Source organism: Phacochoerus africanus, chromosome 15, assembly GCF_016906955.1.
Source record: "Phacochoerus africanus isolate WHEZ1 chromosome 15, ROS_Pafr_v1, whole genome shotgun sequence".
Lineage (NCBI taxonomy): Eukaryota > Metazoa > Chordata > Mammalia > Artiodactyla > Suidae > Phacochoerus > Phacochoerus africanus.
In genome coordinates, this window is record NC_062558.1 from 3,184,601 (window position 1) to 3,205,247 (window position 20,647).

At 42.3% G+C, this 20,647-nt stretch overlaps 1 protein-coding gene across 1 annotated transcript in view; it reads right to left on the reverse strand.

Annotated features, from left to right (window-relative positions):
* Window positions 1–1,326: 1,326 nt before the first annotated feature.
* Window positions 1,327–20,647, reverse strand: part of SPTLC1 (serine palmitoyltransferase long chain base subunit 1) — a 56,894-nt gene continuing 37,573 nt past the window's right edge. Inside the window, exons 9-15 of the mRNA XM_047760338.1 lie at window positions 17,204–17,311; window positions 14,768–14,863; window positions 14,277–14,373; window positions 13,116–13,170; window positions 7,911–8,028; window positions 4,571–4,644; window positions 1,327–2,717 (exon numbers count right to left, since the gene is read on the reverse strand). Of these exons, the coding sequence (XP_047616294.1) occupies window positions 2,624–2,717; window positions 4,571–4,644; window positions 7,911–8,028; window positions 13,116–13,170; window positions 14,277–14,373; window positions 14,768–14,863; window positions 17,204–17,311 (642 nt within the window). The 3' untranslated portion in view covers window positions 1,327–2,623. The remainder of the gene's footprint in view (window positions 2,718–4,570; window positions 4,645–7,910; window positions 8,029–13,115; window positions 13,171–14,276; window positions 14,374–14,767; window positions 14,864–17,203; window positions 17,312–20,647) is intronic.

Below are 20,647 nucleotides of genomic sequence, written 5' to 3' on the forward strand. Positions count from 1 at the left end.
CTTAACCCACTGAGCGAGGCCAGGGATTGCACCTGCAATCTCATGGTTCCTAGTTGGATTCATTTCTGCTGTGCCACAACGGGAACTCTTGGTAGCTTTAATTTGCATTTTTCTTATGACTAAAGAGGTTGAATACGTTTTCATGAGTTTAGACATCTGAATGTCTCTTGGTAAAATGTCATCTTTTGTCTTTTTTAAATTATGCTTTTTGATTTGAGTTGTATTCTTTATGTATATGGATACACATCTTTTATTATCAAGGATTGGCAACTATTTTTTCATAGTCTGTGGCTCGTCCACATTTCTTTCATGGTGTCTTTTGAAGAGCAAATTTTTAAAAAAATTATGAGGCTTAATTTACCAATTTTTTCTTTTTGGTTTATGCTTTTGGGATTATACTCATGGTCACCTTACCAGAGATTTGAAATATTTTCTCCAAGGCTCTCCTTAGAAGTTTCGTGATTTTGGCTTTATTCAGGCCTGTGGTCCACCGGTCCTAATTCTCTCAGGGAGCCTCCTGTAGACAACACAGAGGGAGCAGTCATGTGGCTTCTTCCTCTCCTGGGGACAACTGCTGAGTGGAAACGGCTCTCAGAGGTTTCCAGGCTGCTCACCCAGCCACTGCCTTTCTAAATGGAGGGTCACTGACAGAGCCCTTCAGCACCCTCTGCTTCTAAAGCGGCAATTTATAACCTGCTTTGGATTTGAGATGCTTGTTGTTTCTCAGCATTTTGCTTGTTTCATACAGATTTACTGTTTCTAGCAGATATTTCATGCGTGCATTACTGGATTGCGGGTACTCTATAGCTTTAATATAAAGACTTCATTTTTGGTTCGTATGGATGTGTTTCAAGGATTGAAGGTGAACAATGGGAGTTGCTCCACCATCTTTTCTGGGAGCTTCTGATCATTTTTTAAAGTAGAAATAAACTCTAGGTATTGCAGTTTTGACTTTTCAGGTATTATCAATGTAGCTGAAAAGTTATAACCCCCCCATATCTGTTTATAAAAACAACAGGTCTGGTATTTTTGTGGTCATATGTGGCCAAGGCTTAAATTGGTAAGAACCGAGCAAATTTCAGATACTCTACATTGAAGAAAGGCACTAAGGAATTAAATTTTCTAACCCCCCCCATGCCAACACACCAATACACCAACATACACACACACACACACACACACACACACACACACACACACACTCACTCTACTGTCCTAGGTCTGCAAAAATTAAAATCAAGAGACTATTCTATTAAAAAACAAAAAACAGATTCATCCCCCAAAGAGACTATTCTATTGAATACATTACATATGCAAATAGACTGATTATCAGGAATGTAGATTTATTTCATTAAAAAACAAAAAACAGATTCATCCCCCTTTAAAGCAGCAGCAATCACAAGGCACATACGTACAAAATACCTCAAGCAAAATAGAAACTAAACATTAAAAAATATGTTATTTAAAAAGATGTTGAAGACCACTTGTTAATATGAACGTAGATTATAAAAATGACTTTTTTAAAACAATTTTATTCCTTTCCTTTTAAAAAGAGAAGGAATAACAGTGCAATATCGATGCACTGTCCTGTGGCATGTATCACAAACATGTATACCACCCAACTTGTTTGCTAAAGAAAAAACATAGCTAAAGCACAGCTTAAAATTTTTATTTTTAGTGCTTTCACATCTTTTTTTAGATATCTGGAATTCATAAGCTGAAAAGAAATAAAGGTCTCATTTTCATCAGCTTAGAAAAAGCCTGAAGTTTTATCTCCCTAGGCAAACCCATTATACAAAAAAGAATACATTCAAGATATTTTAACATATCAACGATAAGATTTCTATTTTGGGATCACCACAATAACCCTCTTTCCAAAAACAGATTATAAGCCAACCCATAATAAATGTAAAAGTCAACTATAGTAAAATAAAATAATATTTGATTTAAATTATTGCTCACTTAGGAAGAATTATGACCATTCTCTGGTTAGGGATGCTGAGCTTCACTGTTAGAAATGGTGCAACATTAGCATTTAGTGTATTGTATATAAAAATTCTATGATTCATATATATTATAATGAAAAGTTTATAATAATCACACAAAAAGTGTTCCTCTATATATTAGCCACCTTTGAGCTTCACATAATGAAGACTGAAAAATATGTGGTTGAATGAGATCTTCAAGAATACATTTTGTATCACATATACTGAAGTGCTTCTAAACTTTAATGTAGACATTTGTCTATGAAATATTAAGGAGTGCTCACAATCTTTACCGTAAGAAGGCAAGGAAGGTAAACTGAAGCTCCATTTTTAAACAATGACAACAACAACAAGAATATAAAATACAAGTATTAATAAAACATTTAAACGGTACTAAATAGCACAATTTGAATATCAGTTATATGCTGTCATTAGTTCTCATTAAAAAAAAAAAAAATCAGTTCTTGGGCTTTTGGATGTGTTTTCCTTTAAAGAGTAACCAGCATCCTTCTCATGTCATACACCATCCAGTGACACCCTATCCAGTACCCGCGGGCCCGTCCCTGGCTTGCTCTGCAGTGACTCCAAGGGCTGTCTGTGTGTTGCGTGGCGAGCAGTCACCAGGCTGGAGACACAGACTAAAGCAGCACGATCTGGGCCACCTCATTGATCGTGGAAGCAGCTTTGTCCAATTCCTCCTCTGTTTGTTCCACTGTGACCACAACCCTAATGCTGAGAAATGATAAGGGACAAAAAAATAATCAAATGAGAGCCTACAGCGAGGCTCAGCCTGTCACCTGTGCTTGTGGATAAAGGTCTACTGGAACCGGCCCACTGCCCAAGCTGCTCTCCCACGGCTCCGGCAGCGTCGAGCAGCCGTGGCAGGGGCCTTGGGTCCTGTTGGCCTAATGCGTCGACCATCTGGCCATTTACAGGAGTCTGCCCTTTCCCACTAGACAAGCGGCAATCTAGTCAAAGTAACCTCGCAGTGGGGCTCTGCTCAGGGGTGGCAGGAAATTCTGTCCTTTAAATAATCTAGTGCTGCAAGGAGTACCAGGCCCAAGGCAGGAGGTCAATGCTTTTCCAATCAGTGAGTATACAGTTATGCATATTGATAACTGAGTAAGTCACACAGAAGTTCTACAATACTTTGATGCAAGGCAGAAAATTTCAAGTTTCCAGGCAACTGAAGCAAGAAATATCAGCTTGACAAAGCAATTCTACGTCCGTCCTTCTCACTCTCTTCTGCCAAGAGCCGCATCGCCCACTGGACAGACACGCACTGAGCTGGGCTGGCCATGGAGAGCACAAAAGGAGGGTGGCCCCTGTCCTAATGAAACCCAGGCTCACAATCAGAACTGAGAGAGCAGGATCCTCAAAGCACTTTCAAGCTGCTGCCAGAGCAGCCTTCCAGAACCCGGCCTGGCGTTTCATGCCTGCACGTGCTCCCACTTTGAGTGTGCTTCTGGCTCTTTTCTGGCCTCCTTCGGCTTCCTCTCATACCTGGGTTCTGGGCTCCCCAGATGCATCCGTAGGCCTCCCCACTGCTGCAGACCCTGCTGGAAAGTCCGATGCCCACCCAGCTTGTTTGATTCCATCAGTTCTCCAGTCTCAGCTGAAGCATCGCTTGCTCATGGAAGCCCGAGTCCTTCCCAGGCCAGAACTAACCCTGCCCTCCTCCTCTGTGACCTCACTGACCCTGTGTCATGGCCCCGAACACTCATGCTCTGGGTGTTTACCTCCTTCGACTACACTCTAAGTACTTAGGGGACAGAATCAGGATGTTTGGTTGAATGGACTCCAATTTTTTTTATTTATTTATTCGGGAGAAGAAGGGATTTACTATTACTTATGGCAAGTAAGGACAACACCGGGGAGCTTTCCCAAGACAGTGTCTCTGGACACCAATTTTATTTTATTTTATTTTGTCTTTTGTCTTTTTAGGGCCACACCTGCGGCACATGCAGGCTCCCAGACTAGGGGTCTAATCAGAGCTATTGCTGCTGGCCTACGCCACAGCCACAGCTAGGCCAGATCCAAGCCGCATCTGCGACCACAGCTCACAGCAACACCAGATCTTTAACCTGATGAGAGAGGCCAGGGATCGAACCCGTGACCTCCTGGTTCCTAGTCGGATTCGTTTCCACTGCGCCATGACGGGAACTCCCTGGACACCAATTTTAAATCATGAGCTGAGGCACATTCTCATGGAGGGCTGCTCGAACCTCTCTAGATTTCGCCGCCGCTGCAGGTCTTCCTTGGGTGTTTAACTTAATAAATGTTTGTCAGAGGAAGTGCACATGGCGCTCGGGCCAGAGGTGGGATGGGCACCGCCACTCATCGGTGGGCCGTGGCCAACGGGAAGCAGCTATTTCAATAAATTAACTACAGAGTCCTGAAGGACTTTTCAATTAAAATGGGAAAACATCTAGTTTAAGAACAGAAATAGGTGATGTACTATTTTTTAAGATATACATTCTTCCTTATCCTGTGACTGTCTTCTAAAAATTTCAAAACATGATCCATTTTACACAGAGTTTAAAGTCAGAAGCAGCAACTCAGGTCATGTTTTAAAGTCTACCAACCTTGGCGGAGGAAGGTTCTTCTCTTCCTTCTCCAGGTAGCGCGCCTGAGTCAGCGCGATGCCTCTGTCCATGCACTGTGTGAGAAAAAGGAAGATGTTTGCAACCTGGATGACAGCTATCTGGTCAAGAAAACCGGAAGGTACACTGAAATGCTACCCTCAGCAGGAGCTTTTCCAATTATAACTACTAGAAGACAAAACAAAATACCATAAAACCATCTCGAGCAGTACTGTTCTGCAGAACGTCCTGCAATGAGGAGCTGTTCACTCTGCACTGTCTGGTTTCGTAGCTAGGGGCACATGTGGCTCTTGGGCACTTTGACAGATGGCTAGTCAAGTGCACTCTGAACTTTGAATCTGACTTAATTTAAATAGTCATGGGTAACTAGTGGTTACCATTTTAGGCAAAGCAGAGTTAGGGCCAGGGGCAATAGTCTCAGGAAAGCCCGGTAGGCCAACCAAGAACTGACTTAGCATTTCAGCAAGAAATTGCTCACAAGTCAAACATCAGCAACAGCTCTGATTCCTGTGTGCTACACTTGAGCCTGGTGCTACCCGGCACAGAAGAGGCTGGTGTCACACATTTTTTTGCACAGCTCTCCCATACATTACCCACCCGTGGGTATTTTATTTTAATGAAAATAATCGCTATCAAAATAAAGCATAAAGTCAGATCAGGATAATGGTTTCCAAGAGTTTCTCTTTGGGGTGATGAAATGTTTTGGAATTAGATAGCGATGACTGCACAACTTGGAGTACACTGAAAACCATTCAATTGTGTGTGGTATTTATTTTCTTATTTATTTTTCTTTTTTTGGTCACACCTGCTTCACACAGAAGTTCCCAGGCCAGGGACTGAACCTACACCACAGCAATGACCTGAGCGCTGCAGTGACAATGCTGGATCCTTAGCCTGCTGAGCCACAGGAGACCTCCTCAACTTTATACTTTAAAAGGGTGAGTTTTAATGCATGTGAATTGCATTAAAAAAAAAAAAATCAGTCAGAGCAAGGGGCAGTATAAGAAAAGAATAGTCAGAGTCAGCATGTGGCCATGCAGGTATTTGCCTGAAGAGAGGCTATTCTGTAAGTTGCAAAGCAAGTTTTTATCGCCAGGAAAACATGGAAAACAATGCCAGGCAATGACTTTTGCTGATTCTACATTCTGTAAGTGCACTTGGAAAAGTTAACTCCTTCTGAAAACATCTGGACTGGCTCTGTTTCGAGTCCTGGCTAGTTAAGAAACATTATAAACCATACCTCAGTTTATAAAAACAGTGTTTTGTCAAGCAACTCAACAAAAACTTGGCAGAACCTCTCAGTTCTACAAAGCTTAAACATGAGGTACAGTGCCATAACTCTTTTTTCTCTTTCAAACATTGAAAAGAAAAAGCAAAGAACAGGACAAAAGACTTCTCAGATGGAAGCTGTGATGATGCAAAGAAACTGTTAAGATCGTTCTTCTTTCTTCCTAAATGCAGTTTCCAGAGAGCATTCTGCTCCCTCCCCAGAGACTGCTCTTTCCCCTGCAACTCTCAGGATGATTTCCTGAAGGCTCACAAATATAATTCTGGATCTCTTTTTTGTTAGGAGGATACCGTGTGCAAATGCAGTATTGAGTCATTGGCTCTCATGCCCTGTGCCGTGTCTCTCTCTGGAACAAAGCAGCAGGAAGCCCTTCACTGTTCTCCAGTGAGGAAAGAACAGACGTGGATCTGATATGGAGCTGACGCCCTGGCACCTAGAGAAGGCCCACATCCCGAGACACAGGGGGTGTGCAGAGAAGCGTCCTGAGGGGGCTCTGAGTGAATAACAGCGTCACACAGACTCAGGGGACCCTCGGCTTCAAGAGGCTGCTCTGCGGCTCCCAGCACCAGTCACACCACTGGCAACTCAATTTAGAAAACAAATTCCATTGTCACAGGAAGGTGATGACATTCATTTGACTTTTCCTAGGCTTGTCTGTTTAGCTTGTGCTTAATTTATAAATGTGTTTTGGTATAACATTTGGTATAATTTGGCAAGAACTCTAATTACAAGGACGCTGTACTTTCTTTATGTCTGTACACATTTAAGTAATATTATAATACAAACACCGAGGCAGTAAAAACGGCCTGTGGAATGATTTCTCCCTTTCAAGAGTCTGTCTTTCTTCACATCTGCAGAGCTGTACCTGAGGGGACATCCGTGACATTTCCTCGCCCAGCAAGATGAGAACCACTCCAGCCTGATCACTCTTGATCTGACACGCTTCCTCAATTAGGAATCGCTCTCAGGTCTAGGCTTGGTTTTGTTTTTTTCTAAGACCCAGCCTGACCCAAGGAGGCCGCAAGTTGCTAGCTCTCCATGAGCTGATGACCCTGGGCTCATGGCTCACAGATCACAGGGCGCCTGAAGCCAGCAGTGCGGCCAGAGGCTGGCTTCGCACCAGTCTCCACCCGTGAGCAGCTACGTGACTGGACATGGGCCTGGCCTCACTGTGCCACAGCCGGGCAGAGGCATACAGCAGACGGAGCCGCCACTACGGTCTGGACCCCTTGGAGCACAGACCCAGGGCAGGAGCCTCCAGAAGGAGCCGTGAGGACAAGCAGGACAAGGGAGCAGAGTGCAGCCCGCCTGCATTTTCATACACATGCTCCATGTATTTCAGATTCAGGTGCCACCCTGCTGCTCAGTGCTGCGGGGCTACCTGAGGTTCTTCAGAAGGAGAGGGGACTTGGGAGAAGGCCGCTCTGCTGAACAGAAAAGGTCGAGGGCTCTTTCCCCTGTGACGCATTCCTCAGGTAATAACTAAGGCACAGTTCGCAGCAGAATGACTTTCAGAAGTGGAAGACATTTACACCAGCCTCCTGAGGTAGGTGCAGTCAAGAAGTGGCTTTTCTTCTTTCCTTTTTGGTTACAAAAGTCTCGTCCCCTGTTTCTGAGCTATGCCGCGCGTTCAGCTGTCCTGTGCCGAGTGCCGTCATGACGCACAATGCCGTCCCCGCCGCCATGTGCGAAAACCTGCTTCGGGAATGCTAAGCACATGGGTTTTCTGGAAGACTAATTATTCAGAGTGGAAAGGAAGTGTATTTTACTACGATGTGACACAGGATATAAGTTCAGTGTGAGCTGAAAACTCATCCAATGGGATGAGCTGCAGCCTGTCGGCAGAGACGCCAGGCAGGGACAGAGGTCAGGAAGGCTGGGCATCAGAATGATTCATAACCAGAGGGGCAACCGCCATTTCCAATGTCCCCTATCCCTTGGGGGCAGAGCCTGTTCTTAAAAATGACATTAAACACTGCTTGGGTTCCAGGCTGAAGGGCAGGAAGAGAGTCACCTGAGTAATCTGATACTTACTCGAGTTACTATCTCCTGAAGTAGCTGAACATCTTTTTCTCGAGACCCAGTGCTCTCTTCCAGTTGGAGGTGAAATGCTGGAGAAATGGACTCTCCCGCCACTTTTAATCCAGAAATGCTGGGGAAAGGAAACACACACATACACACACATACAAATCCCTTCTGAGCTCCGATTTCTCACCTATAAATAATTTTGCAAAGTCTGCATTAATGAACGTAACAGAAACTTGAGACTTTCGTGGGAAACATCATGTGGTGGGATTGCAGCTCTGACAAAATACTTCTGAGTCTAGGACACCCTGCAGCGCTGTTCCTTTGAGTGGGGCCGGGAGGAGGGCCCAGGCCCCGGTGGACACGCTGGCTCACATTTCACCGAGAATGTGTCATCCCCAGCCTCCACCAGGCGGTCTCCACGCCTCACATCTGGGCCGGGGCCGCCCCCCCCCACGAGGACCCTCGCAGGCCCACTCAGCCCCTGGGCCTCAGCCCTGTCGATTCCTCTCATCTGCTCTCTTGTTCTTGCCTTGCTAGAGCCAGCCTTGCCCGGTCCCAGGCCAAGTGTCACTCAACTGGGGGCCTCCCTCATCACCCACCTTAGGGAAGCATCTGCACCATCATTTTCTATGACTTACTCTGTTTCCTTCCTGGACTACTTACTATAATTGATAACGTTGCTTCCTTGCTTATTATCTAATCTTTAGTTTGTATCTTGTCTTTCATAAATTACAGTGATGCTTTGTGGCATTAAAATTTTATATTTTGAGGAGTTCCCCTCATGGCACAGCAGAAACAAATCTGACTAGGAACCATGAGGTTGCAGGTTCGATCCCTGGCCTCGTTCGGTGGGTTAAGGATCCCGCGTTGCCATGAACTGTGGTACAGGTTGCAGACATGCCTCGGATCTGGTGTTGCTGTGGCTGTGGTGTAGGCTGGCAGCTGTAGCTCCAATTGCGCCCCTAGCCTGGGAACCTCCATATGCCGAGGGTGCGGCCCTAAAAAGCAAAAAAAAAAACTTATATTTTGACCACCAGCAATATGTTTAGATGGTAAAGTTACCTTCTTATTTACATGTTCAACTTTAATTATGATTATTTTCTTCTTTCTTAGGATTAACAGCACCGAAATCTGCTGCTTCTCAAGGAGGAAGAGAGATTTATTTCCCCCAAATATTTTCAATCTGGGGTTGCTGAATCTGTAGATGTGGAATCCCTCAATACCGAGGGATGACAGTATAGTGATGAAATTCAGCATGAGACAAATGAATGACTTTTTAAAAAGTCTCCAAATCTAGGAGTAATTTTATAAAGGCCACCATCAAACATCTACAGTGTGATGTTTTATACTTCGTGAAGAAATGCTTTTTATAGTGGGCGTGAGAGGATGCTTATTATTATCACTGAGAGTATTAGAGACTCCGACTGATGCAATAAAAAAAGAATTGGGAAGGAAAAGAAAGTCATTACTGCAGACAATGGATTTTTATGTACATCACAGCAGAATGAAACAAACTACTGGAATTAATGAGAGCTTAGAAGGACTGCTGGATATAAGGTCAGTTTCGAAAAAACTTAGCATTCTTACAAATCAGCAATAGTCAAGCAGAAAATTTAAGAGAAAAGGCAACGCCAGTCATAATAGCAACAAAATCCAAAGGGTATCCAGAAATTCCCTTTAAAGGTCCCATAAAGATAGAAGGGTTTTAGGGAAAAACTTTAAATTCCATTAAAAGACACAAATGAAAGATCATGTTCATGCATACAAATTCCCTCCACATTAGTCAGAAAATTTAATGCAGTTACAATTAAACTTCTAGCCATATTTTCAGTGAAACTTACTAAAAAACTTACATGGTGATAAAAACAGACCCAGTGATGAAAACGATCTAAAGACTGAGCAAATAAACCAATGAAGTGGAAGGGAGGCTTAAAAACAGATCCGGGTATACAGGGAAACCGGTATAGGATAGCCTTAAGCAGTAAACAAAGAATGTGGTGTTAGGATGATATTTAGAACCTAAGGACAGCGGTCCTAGAATAAGCCAAGAGATCACGCTCTTGACCCTATTTCTTCCTTCAGATACCATCCCACGTCTCTGTTTCTCTTGATAGCAAAACTTCTCAAAATAGTGATCGGAGCTGTAGTCAATTCCCCCCCTTCCCAGCCTCTCCTGAACCTGGTTCGAATGCCCTGAAACTACTCGCCAAGGTGCACTAACCTCCACATTATGAAACGAAAGGCCAGTCAGCGAGGCTGACATATGACATGCTCACCTCCTACTGATACTCTTTCTCCATTGGCCTCCAGAAACCTAGAATCTCCGGTCTGTCTCTTCCTCATTGGCCACTTTTTCTCAGTCTCCTTGGCTGGTTTCTGATGTCTTCAATATTAAAATGCTTCAAATACTATATACGTGCTAATGATTCAAAAATTTACCTCTAGCTCTCTCCCTTAAACTTCAAATTGTATATTCAATGACTACTCTCTATTTGATGTCTGATGGCATTTCAAGTTTACCATAGCCAACACTCAACTTTCCAACAAACTTCCCCAAATAGTTCTAATCATTTCACTTACTAGCAACTCCATCTAGTTGCTCAGACCAAAAAACCTTAAGATCAAGCTTAAGTCTTCTTACTCACTCTGCATGTGCAATTTTGGAAAATCTACCAAGCTCTACCTACAAAAAATACCCCAAATCCAAATATTTCCATGGTTACCACGAAGTTCAGGGATGCCATCATCTTTTTTTTTTTTTTTAATGGCTAAATCCTCGGCACATGGAAATTCTTTGGCCAGTGAGTGAATCTGAGCCACAGCTGGGAGCTACACCACAGCTGCAGCAATCCTGGATCCTTCAACCCACTGTGCCAGGCCTGGGATTGAACCCATGCCTTCACGGCAACTCAAGCTGCTGCAGTCAGGTTCCTAACCCACTGTGCTACAGCGGGAACTCCTTGCCATCATCTTTTTCTTATGCAGCATTGCCAACAATATCTTTACTGGTCTCCTTGATTCTGTACTTGCCACCATATAATCTATTTTTTCATATAACACAAGAGTAATTTTGCTAAGACATGAACTTCAGCCATGTCATGCCATTCTTTTGCTCAGAACCAAGCCAGGGACTCCCGTCTGGGCCAGGTTCTTGTCATGGCCAATAAGGCCCTGCACGGTCTGGCCCTTGTCATCTGGTCTTTATCTTTCACTAGGTGCCTCCACTTCTCCCCTCTTGCTACAGTGGCCTCCTTGCTGTCTTGTTTCCTGCTCCCTATAAATAACTAGACACCTGTACAATCTGCGCTCACACGTCCTTCACTGTGTGCTGGGATGAGGCACCTGTGACGTCTTCCAAGCAGAAAGCCTGAGCAGGACACTGGATGTGAGACTTCGGGCCCTAAGGAGTGGGAGAGTCTGTTGATAACAAATCTATATACAGGTGTCTTGAAATGAGCCGAAGCTCCAGGTGTGGAAGAAGGCAATTCTCCAGGCAGGTAAGAGAAAAATGGGGAGCAAGGACTAAGCTCTGCGGAGAGGGACGTTAAAAGAGTAATCAGGATGAAGAAATTCAAAGAGGCAGAAGAAACACCAGACGTGTGGTGTAACGGAATCCAAAGAAAGAAAGAGCTGCAAGAAGGGAAGAGTTGTCAGCTGTGCTGAAAGCTAAAGGGTAAATAAGACGAGCTCTGAAGAGGCTCCAGTGAATGTGGCAACATGGCATCATCGGCCTTCCATGGGAACACTCTGGGTAAAGCGTGGGACAGAGGTGGGTTTCAGTAGTTTCAAGTCTACACAAGAGATGAGGATGTGGAGAAAGTGTAAACAACTCTGGAAAAGACTGGTTAAAAAGAGAAGCAGAGCAATGGGCTAACTGCTAGAGGGGAAGGTGGGGTCACAGGAAAGAGGCATGTAAGATGAGAGGGCAGAGTACCTGAATGCTAATCAAATGACTAAGGAAAGAGGAGAGAAGCTAAAGGGAGAAGAGAGGGGAAGACCAAAGGCACCTGGTCCTTAGGAAAGCAGAGCTGTGGTGAATGGAGAATGATTTCTTTGGCAGTAACAGGAGGGAAGACTGGTCGGCTCTCCGGAGGTGTACTGGTTTGTGAGAGAGAATGAGGGAGTTCCCAAGTGACAGCATGAGGCAAGGCTGTCAGTCAAAAGTGGGCGACAGAGGGTTAGGGGTTTTAGAAAATAAAGTGTGAAAGAGCTGGGAAAAGCAGACAAACGGATTTTAAAAAAACAACAACAACACATTAACGCTCCTAGACAGAACAAAGAGCATCTGAGGTGGTGTTCATGAATTTACAGTAACTCCAATGTGCTGGGATGGGTTGGTTTATTAATATTTCATAAACCAATGTAACTGGAAACAACAATATCTCTACCATAAATCATGCAAGAACTTTTATTACCATCATGAAGTCAGACCCAGACTTTAATTATTTCTGTCCCTACTTTCTCTGGAACATCTGTGACCTGCTTACTTATCAACTGTCCTTTTCTTTTTAAAAAAGATTCTAGTTTCCACAGCTGGCAATTGGGATAGGACTTCCATACCTAAAAAAGACAGGTTTCGCCTTGGAAAGACAACAGGAAGCACCAGGGGCAAGGGGAGACCATTTCCTCTAAGACCAGAAATCTGCCTGAAGACAGCCTCCTTTTTTTCTCAGTTCTGGAGGGACCTTAAAGAACTACTCTTCTGTAGTGAAAACAAAGAGAACTCTCCTAAGGTCACTTCTACTTCACTGCTTTTTCCTGAAGTAATTTAAAATAAAAGTTAGAAGTTTCTAAACAGTAACATGGACAGCATGAACCCAGGATCACCTAACTACATCCTTTTGTCCGTACGGATGTGGAGAGATTCGCCAGCACTTATGCTGGTTAGTTCTGGTGGTAGCATGCTGCATTATTTCCTATTTTCACGGTTGTGAGCTTCTCTAAGCCTATTAGTATTTTACCAATGAGTTTACATCATTTTTAGAATAACGACGTTATGATTCTTCAAAGCAAAGACAAAATGGATGCTCTGGTTTTACACACACAGACAAATTTGAACTACATTTTTGGTTTCTTAGTTGCAATTCAGTCAAACTGACCCAGGCTTATGAAATGGGCTCAAACCAAAGAGGTGACATTCAAAATTTTTCATGAGTTATTTAAATGTGGTGCAGGTGCACTTCGGGTTGGTTGAAAATATCTAAAACTTACCCTTGTAAAGCTTTATGAATTCGTTTGCACTTTTCCTTCAACACTGCAAAAATACCTGAACAAAAAAATACATTTGATGGTATATTTGAAAGATTTGTGTTACTAATCTAAAAATGTTTTTTAGATCCAGTTCTTCAATTTAAAATTCTGCAAATCCTTCTACCCACTAATAATGCACAAATAGATAGCCATTATCTCCTGTGAAGGCCCTTACTTCAGTCTCTGGCACATACTAGCCTGCGCCGTCTCACCCCAATTTCAGCAAAATCTGGGATGAGGTTTTCCACAACAAAACAATGGCTCTGTTCTTATCAACAGTCTATAAATTATCTGGCTAAGAATAAAAGGGTACAAATATATTACTTATTTCTGGATGCTAAAACATTTTGGGAAACAACAGACCTCGTAGTAACGTCTATGATCTCTTCCTAATTGTTTTTGCTTTCTTTAAGAGAATTTCACAAACTGAAATAGCTGAGCAGGAGATGGGAGTGCCAGGCTATCTGACAAGCAAATATATGAATGTGCACACAGAAGTGCTCATGTTTACGATTCTTTGAATTAAACCCAATGCTGAAACTTTGGAAGTTTAGAAAATGTAAAACTTACAAATACCAGGCCTGCTCTTCCATTTTTGTTTTAGGTTTTGGGGAGGAGGCACTGTCACAACCCCAAACCACATTTTAAATTTAGTCAACTGTTCATTATGCAAGCTTTAATGGTTGGTAAACCAGCCTGGCCTAAGTATCCACTCATGGTTCAAAGACCGAAGGGGAAAACTAGGCAAGAGTTATAAAATTACATGTACTAAAAATGAGCATACTTCAGCTAACTCCTCAGAAAAACCCCTGATAAGCCAAATGGAGAATGGCCCAGAGCTAACCATCCTCTTTCTGGCACCGCCACCCACCTTGGGAGCCAGCCCTGCTTTGGCTCTGGCTTCAACTCCAGAAACAGGAGAGAAGCTCTAAAATGAAACCCGGAGGCAGGGACAGTTTCCTCACCGCCCTTCTTCCCTTAAATGCCAGATAACACAATTCAGAGCCATAGCTCTGTCTGGGAAATAATTTCTTCGAGCTAATTCCCACCCACAAAAGCAAACCAGCTGCATGACTAAAATAGCCTGCGACATCTTTGACTTCCTGGGTTTAAAGGTTATACCTGGATTTTCTTCCATGATGTTGAGGGCCTCAATCGCAGCAGCAGCTAACAGGGGTGGTAACGAAGCTGAAAAGCAATACCCCTGGCCAGAAAGTCGCTGAAAAGAAAGAAGTTAAAAACATAAACATATATATATATATATACATATATATATATATATATATATATATATATATATATATATATGTTGGGGGCTAAAAAATCTAAAGGCACCAAATCTCTGTAGCACCTAATGAACAGTACGTACAAACGGCAAGGTGGTAAGATCCAGGCATGTACAGGTTATCACGTAATAAAAACAAAACTTTTCTTCTAAAGGGAGATAACTGCTAAAGGTCAATATTTCGAGTGATTCTTGAATAAATCTACTTCTAAATAAAAACTGTGTGATAAACTAAATTAGAAAGAAATTCTGTAATTAGCAGTTACATCTTTAGGTGACCAATGCAATTAGTTTCAGTTTTTGCTTTTGTTTTTTCAAAAGAACCCACCTGATGGTCAATTACAAAAGACCTGCCACAGCAGAAGCCCCCAATAGAAGCAAGTGAATTCTCCATGTTGGCACTAATGAGATCAATATCATCAATCTGTCAGAAAAGAGAAACAATGGTGGTTATTTCTCAATTTAAAGGAAAGAAAAAAAATGGGCCAATGTCAGCACTAATCATGTTGACATCCGGATTCAAACAAATTACCTACATGAAAATCAAGGAGAAGCCATACAAAACCCATCTTTAAAAGGACTGATGCCCACCTCTGAAGGTGCCTCACTTTATACTTTCTGCCATTTCATCATGCACTGACAATTTATTCACAGGTGAAGAGATAGATAAAAGATGAAACCTAAAGCTGCTTGATACTAAAAATATTCAAGGGTACGAGATAAGGTCCTTTCCCTGCTAAGGAAAGATCAGTGGTCTCAGCTGGCCTTCTCAACAGAAGGTACTTCCAGAAATAAAAAGAAACCTCTCAGGGTTCTGAGCACTTTAGGATGTGCACTACATCCCATTTCTCTTGTTCACCTTTTCAAAAGTGAAACAGTTTATCCAAATGTCATGGCCATGGATTCTTTGACCAAACTGGACCAAATGGGCAGGGGATAAACCTAATGTGCCCCTTGGGCTCCTGAGTACCCACGAGCTTTTCACTTCCTCAGCACACCTCTGAGCCTCACCTTCCCCTCTAGCCCCCAGCACCAAGTTCCACCCTGCTATACAGCAGCCATTCAATAATTACTCACTGTTGGCATTGGCCATGATAATGACTGGTGTGTTTTTCTAAGGGATCCGTAGATCCAAGATGGAAACCCGTGCACTCTGATTTTTTTTTTAACCTTTCATTATGAAAAATTTCAAACATATTCAAAAGTAGAGACAATAATTGCACCTAGACAATTACTGAATCAGATTTAATAATTATCAATCATGGATCAATGTAGAGCCCCCTATGACCCTCATCATTTCTTTGGAGCAAATCCCAGACGTTACATGTCTCCGTCTATAAATATTTCAGTGTGCATCTATAAATATTTCAGTGTGCATCTATAAAATATATGCACTCATTCAAAAACATAACCATAGTAAAAAGTAAAAAAAATACTCTAAGTATCGAGTATTAAGTGTTGAAATATCTGTGTCTCACAAAGCTTGTTCTTCACAGCATTTATCTGAATCAGGATCCAAATAAGGTCCATACATTGCACTCTTACTCAAGCCTTATCTCAGAGATAATTGCTAAAAGATGGTGAATTTAGACAATGCTTTTCCTTCTTTAAAATTTTCATGCCTTAAAAACTGTTCCAGTGTAAATTTTCCTTGGATTATACTTCATTTATCTTAAATTCTTCAATGCATTTAATAGTCAAATGTCAGTCTGTCTTTGAGAAGTACGCATCAATCAACTCTGTGTGATTCATTCTGCTCTATACTTTTCTCTAGGTCTGTATGGGTGTATGGGTATAGGGATGCGGATAATCTGAGGTCATTTTTTTTTTTGGTCTTTTTGCCTTTTCTACGGCCGCTCCCTTGGCATATGGAGGTTCCCAGGCCAGGGGTCAAATCGGAGCTGTAGCCACCAGCCTACGCAAGAGCCACAGCAACGTGGGATCTGAGCTGCGTCTGCGATCTACACCACAGCTCACAGCAACACCAGATCCTTAACCCACTGAGTGAGGCCAGGGATCAAACCCACAACCTCAGGGGTCCTAGTCAGATTCGTTAACCACTGCGCCACAACGGGAACTCTGAAGGTCATTTTTTAAACACAGGTTGCGAAACTTTCATGCACACATTTGGAGAAAAGCTTCCTTCAACTTGACCTCATAGTGGTGGGTGAGGACAGCTTCTGCAGAAGGGCCCAAGTCACCCCTCTCTCAGGTTCTAGCAGCTCAAACCACTAAGCATGAGGCTAGCTGAGGCTCATTTCCCTTCAGCAAAAGAAAACATGACAAACTCACTCCAGTTGTCTAGGGCCTTGAGGGGCTCTGCTGAATCCATGCTGGTGGCATTTCTAACATTATATAAAAACTATCACACAATATAGAATTTTAAATATTAGAATGAGCATCTTTTCACTGCCACCATGAATACTTTCTAAAGAATGACTTAGGGACTTCTTACTGGTTTTAAGGAAAAAACAGAAGGCAAATTTAACTTTCTAGAGAAGAGACACTGAAAGCTGGGATGAAATGCTACCATGTAAACAGAACATATTCTATGATTAGCCACTTTGAGTTTACAGGTTCTAAGGGAAGATGGGGCCCCTCTTCTGGCTGCCCCAAACCTCCTTGGGCTCAGTGAAGTGACAGACACCAAAGCAGTACCCCGCACATGGATGAAGAGCACTGTCTTGTGCCCATGAAACCTGCCCAGCAGGACGGAACTGCATGGTTTCCACAAGAGGGAATGTTCCAAAAAAGGAGAACTTACGTTGATCCCAAAATGTTCAGTGACTCCTCGGCCATGCTCCCCCAGGACTCCAAATGAAAGGCTTTCTTCCAGAAAGATCCTTGCTTTGTATTTGTATTTTAACTTAACCTAAGCGGTAAATAAACACAGCTTCAAAGTACTGAAGGTTAGGAGCACAAAGAACATAAAGAAAAGAACAAAATTAAACCTAAAATAAAAAAGGGGGGAAAACGCATGTACAGCTGATTCTCAAAATTGGTGGCTTCATATCTGTAGATCTGCCTTCTTGCTAAAAAAAAAATTTTTTTTTATGATTGCATAGGCACTGAAAGTTCCTGGGCCAGAGACTGAAGCCAAGCCACAGGTGCAGCAACACTGGATCCTTTAACCCACTGTGCTGGACTAGGGCCTGAACCTCTGCAGCTACTGGAGCCCCTGCAGCCAGATACTTAACCCACTGTGTCACAGCAGGAACTCCCCTACTTGCTAAAATTTATTTGTAACTCCAAACCCAATACTCAGGGCACAGTCACAGAGTGGTGAAAATTTTGAGTCATGTGACATGCACCAGCCCTGCTGAGGTAACAGGAGATTGCTTCAGCTTAGAGGTAAAGACATGTCCTTTTTACATTCTAATTTACTGCTATACTTTTTGCATTTTGTGCTTTTTGTTGGTGCTTCTGTTGTTGAAAATGACCCCCAAACACAGTGCTGAAATCCCATGTAGTGTTCCTCAGTGCAAGTAGGCTGTGATGAGCCTTATGGAGAAAATATATGTGGTACACAAGCTTCATTCAGGCCTGAGTTGTAGTACTGCTGGCTCTGAGTTCCATGGGAGTGAATCAAAAACATACACTAAAGTGTCTTTAAACAAAAACACATATAAAATAGGGTTATATATTGAGCAACTGATGAAATGTTGTGATCAGAGGCTTGTATAAAACTAACTCTGTATTTGCCCTAGGAGCAAGAGTTCAGTAATTCAGCATTTGCAACACATTTATAGAAGAAAAATAAACACACACACACGTGTGTATAGAGCATAACTACCATGAATAATGAAAATTTGTACTTTTAGATGCTCTAAAATGATTCGATTTAACTCAATAACACAGACAGCACAACGCCAATTTTTTTTTTCTTGCTTTTTAAACTCACACCCCCAGCATATGGAAGTTCCCAGGCTAGGGGTCTAATCAGAGCTGGCGGATGGGCCTACACCACAGCCAAAGCAACACCAGATATGAGCCAAGTCTGCGATCTACACCACAGCTCATGGCAATGTCGGATCCTTAACCCACTGAGCAAGGTCAAGGATTTAACCCGCATCCTCATGAATACCAATCAGATTCGTTTTCGCTGAGCCATGAAAGGAACTCCCACAACGCCAATTTTTAAAGAAGGAAATGTTAATAAGACATTATGAACACAGACACGTGATCTACCTGTTATCTGTTAAGTATCTGTTAAGTACTGGTCTGATTATACATAAAAATCCCTAGGAAGGAGTTCCCGTCGTGGCTCAGTTGTTAACGAATCCGACTAGGAACCATGAGGTCGTGGGTTCGATCCCTGGCCTCGCTCAGTGGGTTAAGGATCTGGTGTTGCCGTGAGCTGTGGTGTAGATCGCAGATGCGGCTCAGATCCCACGCTGCTGTGGCTCTTACGCAGGCCAGAGGCTACAGCTCCGATTCGACCCCTGGCCTGGGAACCTCCACATGCCGCAGGTGCGGCCTTAGAACAGACAAAGACAAAAAAAAAAAAAAAATCCCTAGGAAATGTTGCACATAAACTTCTCTCAGAGCCACTAAAGTTTTAATTTAGTTTCATTTTTTTAATGTAGAAAAAGTTTTCATTAATACGTCTTTAAATCTTTTATTCCCCCTTTGCTTTTAGGCTTATAAGAAAATTCCTTTCAAGTCAAAGGTTTAGATGCATATTAATATGTTTTAACTATTTCATAATTTTTTTGGTCTATATATTGGGAAGCTGAACAAATGTATAGATTGTTCTCCCCTGATGTTTAACTGATTTATCCCTGTATGATATGTATTTTGCAATTAGTTTTGTAATCTCTTAAAGTGATTATCAATCACTAAATTTTCGAGAAGTTGGGCTCTCAAAATTTTCCACAACTCATGTAATCTTCTCTTGTGTCAGAATCATACTTTTTTTTTTGTCTTTTTTTTTGCTATTTCTTGGGCCGCTCCCGCGGCATATGGAGGTTCCCAGGCTAGGGGTTGAATCGGAGCTGTAGCCACCGGCCTACACCAGAGCCACAGCAACGCAGGATCCGAGCCGTGTCTGCAACCTACACCACAGCTCACGGCAACGCCGGATCGTTAACCCACTGAGCAAGGGCAGGGACCGAACCCGCAACCTCATGGTTCCTGGTCGGATTCGTTAACCACTGCGCCACGATGGGAACTCCCAGAATCATACTTTTAATTATTAAACATTTAATTATGAAAATATCTTTCCATTGAAACTGTAGAAATAATGCACGCAATGATGATGTAATGCTCCATATCATGACTCTCTGATCATTTATTTTTTAACAATCAAGGTTTTACAAGCTAATCTTGCTAATCAATATCAAACTGGCAGGGGGTCCCCAGCTGAATTTTCACTAACAATGAACAAACTAGTTTGGGGAAAATTACATCTTTTCAGCAGTGACTCTTTCCCATCCATTAATATGAGATTGTTTAATAAATAAGATAGTTTCTAAAAATCATGTTTTAGAAAATATTTAGTAACATTACAGTACTGGTACATAAATAGATGAATAAGTGAAATAAAACAGGAATCCCTTTATCAAACCCTAATTTGTATCCTATAATTTTTATTTTTTAATTAAAAAAATTTTTTTTTTGTATTTTTGTCTTTTTAGGGCCGCAACTGTGGCATATGGAGGGAGATTCCCAGGCTAGGGGTCCAATCAGAGCTACAGCTGCCAGCCTACACCACAGCCACAACAACGCCAGATCCGAGCCACATCTGTGACCTACACCACAGTTCATGGCAACACCAGATCCCCTAACCCACTGAGCAAGGCCAGGAATCGAACCCGCAACCTCATGGTTCCTAGTTGGATTCGTTTCCGCTGCACCATGATGGGAACTCCATCCTGTAATTTTTACATACTCAGTATTTATATCTACTCAATCTATTCCTACACTTTACATTTTGTTTCAGAGGCTATATATCTGCCCATCAGTACTGCTTTATTACTATATCCCTGTAAGATACAGTTCTAGTATCCTGTGGTCCACTATTTCTCTTAAAAATATTCTGTCAGTCTTGGATACTCACAAAAGGAAGGAGAGGAAAACAAATCATCTCTTACTGATATTTAGGATGTATTTAGATTTCCTCAGGAAATAGGGAAAAACTTAAAAAATAAGACATAAAACCGTCATTTTGAATCCTTATTCAATTGACAATCTCATAGATTTAGGTTCC